This window comes from Acanthisitta chloris, unplaced genomic scaffold (assembly GCF_000695815.1).
Source record: "Acanthisitta chloris isolate BGI_N310 unplaced genomic scaffold, ASM69581v1 scaffold13095, whole genome shotgun sequence".
Classification (NCBI taxonomy): domain Eukaryota; kingdom Metazoa; phylum Chordata; class Aves; order Passeriformes; family Acanthisittidae; genus Acanthisitta; species Acanthisitta chloris.
The window spans coordinates 13,960-17,025 of NW_008672176.1; the positions used below are offsets into that span (position 1 = coordinate 13,960).

Here is a 3,066-nt window from a genome sequence, read left to right on the forward strand (position 1 = left end):
GCTGTTGTCCATTTTCCTTCTAGTCAGATGAAAAGACCTGTGAGGATTTAGCAGAAGGAAACCACTACTCAGCACCTCCTGACAGCTCTTCGTCGCCGCTGGGTGAGGATGTGTCCACCTCAACGTCCTCACTCTTCATCGACAACCTCACCACTGAAGGTAGGGGCAGGGGGGAGCACCAGGGGATATCCCACCCCTGGGCTGATCCCTGGAAAGGGCTTTCACTCCAGTGCTTCCTAAAGACAAATCATAAGATGGTTCTGGAAGAATCACGGAATCATGGAATGGTTTGGATTGGAAGTGCCTTGAAGTTCATCCAGTGTCACCCACTGCCATGGACAGGGACATCTTCCACCAGCCCAGGTTGCCCCAAGCCCCATCCAACCTGGTCTGGAACATTTCCAGGGGTGGAACAGCCACAGCTGCTCTGGGCAACCTGTGCCAGAGCCTCAGCACCTCACAGGGAAGAATTTCCTCCCAATATCCTCTCCTGAGTCCATTTCTCCATCTGGAAACAGGAACAATGACACATGGATCTGTAAAGTTACATCATGGAATGGTTTGGGTTGGAAGGACCTTAAATCTCATCCAGTTCCACCCTTTGCCATGGGCAGGGACACCTTCCACCAGCCCAGTTTGCTCCAAGCCCCATCCAACCTGGTCTGGAACACTCCCAGGGATGGTGCAGCCACAGCTTCCCTGGACAATGAGAGCTTCTTCCCAACAAAAGCAGCACAACTAATCCTGACTGGTCCCAACTGGTGCTGAGTAAAGTGAGCTGATATCCACATAAGCACACGCACGCACCAGGGTCACTGGAAAAGGTGCCAGCAACACCCTGTGTGTTTTTCTGGAGTATTTCCATGGGATGTTGCCATCCCACAGCCTGTGAGGAGCACATCCAACGTGGCCTAGGGCAGGGCTGAGCACAGGAGGTGGCGGAAAGGGCAAGCCAAGAGGTGAGGCTCGAGGGGCTGTGGCACAAGGAGGGATAAAACCCTTTGGTGGGAAGAATTTGACAGCTTTTCCAGCTTTTTTCCCCATTTGTGAAGGTCAACCACAAGTAATCCCTATTGGCCAGAACCCTCAGCATCCTAGAGGGGTGAATCCTGTCGAGAGGGACTCAGGTTTTTATGTGCCTGGTCTGAGCTGGTGGCTCAGGACTGTGAGCTTGGAATGAGCACAGCTCAGGCTGGTGATTGCCTTCTCCTTGGGAATGGAGCTCATTCCAGCACCAGAGAGCTCCAAGATTCCCTCGAGACACTCTTGTTCTGCAGCTTGATAATGCCATTAACCCAGGGCTGTCTCTGGGCTGCTGGGGCAGGGATCACTCCAGCTCTGCTGCTTAATCGTCCCTAGCGCTAACTGCTAATTAGAATAGCAAGAAAGGAACATTAGTAATTGTCCTTCGGCGATGGGAAGGAGTTGGGTGGAGGGAAGGAGCTCCAGGCTGACAGGGCTGACTCTGAAAGGAGCAATTAAAGGCAGGGGGGGCTGGAACACACCACGGGGATTGTTTTCCAGCTCCTCGCCAGTTCTTGGAAAAAGAACAAGAGGTTTTCTGTGACAGAGTCAGGCATGAGGTTCCTTTGTAATCTTGGAAGGAAACAAACAGGCAGCTGCTCCCGAGGAGAACTTCACTGGGAGGAGAGCAGCAAAGGAACCAGCAATGAGAGAGAGGGACCAGCCCTTGGTGTCCTCCCCATCCAGCCCAGCTCCCTGGATCTGTGTTGTGTCCTCCCAGCCCAGATTACTGGACCCACATCCTCCCTATCCAGCCCAGCTCCCTGGAGCTGTGTCCTTCCCATCCAGCTCAGCTCCCTGGATCTGTGTCCTCCCCATCCAGCCCAGCTCCCTGGATCTGTGTCCTTCCCATCCAGCTCAGCTCCCTGGATCTGTGTCCTTCCCATCCAGCTCAGCTCCCTGGGTCTGTGTCCTCCCCAGATTATTAAGACATAAAGCCTTGTGTCTCTCCTGGTTCTTCCAGAATGAGGTGAAAAATGGAAGTGGATTTTGGGCCTCCATGAGTAACATCCCCAGTGTAACATCCTATTGACCTAGCTGGGATGTATCAGCAGCAAATGCTGTAGCCTGAACATGGACTATGTCCCACCCTGAGCTGAGGCCTCATCCAGCATCCTCTTGCTGATCCACCTGAGCACACTGAATGACCCATTTCCCCAGAATCCTGTGCCCCAGGTGCCACCTCCATGAAGGAAACCCACAACCCACCTGCTTTCACTGTTCCTTTCCTGGTGCTTCCCTCTCCCACCAACTCAGAGGTGTAAACCTGTGCAGAGATCCCATCACAGAGGGATGAAGGTGGGTGGGAGACATGCAGGCTATCCCAGGAGGCTCCTAACTTGAGTTTTTGCCTCTGTTTTCTCCTTGCAGATGACACAAAGCTCAATCAGTATGCAGGAGGTGAGGGTAAGTCCCTGATTCTTTCTCTGCCTGCTCCAAGGGAGCTCAGGGTACCTGAATCCCAGTGCAGCTGTGGTTGCTCAGAGGGAGGACAGGTCAACCCAAGAGCAGAGGGATGTAATGAAGATAAAATTCCTGTTGGCCTCACCCTGATTAATGCCATTCCAGCCAGGGAAAAGTGAGAGTCAGGACCAATCTGTTCCATCCTGCTGCTGTTTGTTCACTTTTCCTGTGCACACTCAGACAAGGAGTTTTCTCCTTCCTGTAATTCACTTTCCTTGCAGTTTTTGCAGCCACAAAGTCCTTTTTTTTTCCCTCTGAATTTCCTCAGCTGAGCCAAAGAGCAGTGTAAAAATCCAAACTTTGTGCTGCCTTTTCCCTGTCTGTTCCCCTGAATCCTTGCTCTGTCCTGCTCTGATCATCAGCCTCAAGCACAGGGAGCCAAAGTGTTGCCCTAATAATTTTTCTAACTCCGGAGGATGGGAATAATCCCTCTTGACTAGATGGCAGCTCCAGGAGTGTATCCCTCTTCCCTGAGAACAGCTCAGGGAAGCCCAACCAGCTGAACTGGGCACAGGATTGGGCCACAGAGCCTTTGGAATTGTGTTTATTCTGAGTTTTAGCCTTAGTGATGTTCCTGCT

The 3,066-nt window shown here is 52.2% G+C and overlaps 1 protein-coding gene across 1 annotated transcript in view; it reads left to right on the plus strand.

Moving 5' to 3' along the window:
* LOC103801982 (plexin domain-containing protein 1-like) overlaps positions 1-3,066 on the plus strand; it is a gene marked incomplete at its 5' end in the record, with an annotated part of 18,154 nt that overhangs the window by 13,052 nt on the left and 2,036 nt on the right. Inside the window, 2 exon segments of the mRNA XM_009074419.1 lie at positions 24-159; positions 2,395-2,430. Of these exon segments, the coding sequence (XP_009072667.1) occupies positions 24-159; positions 2,395-2,430 (172 nt within the window).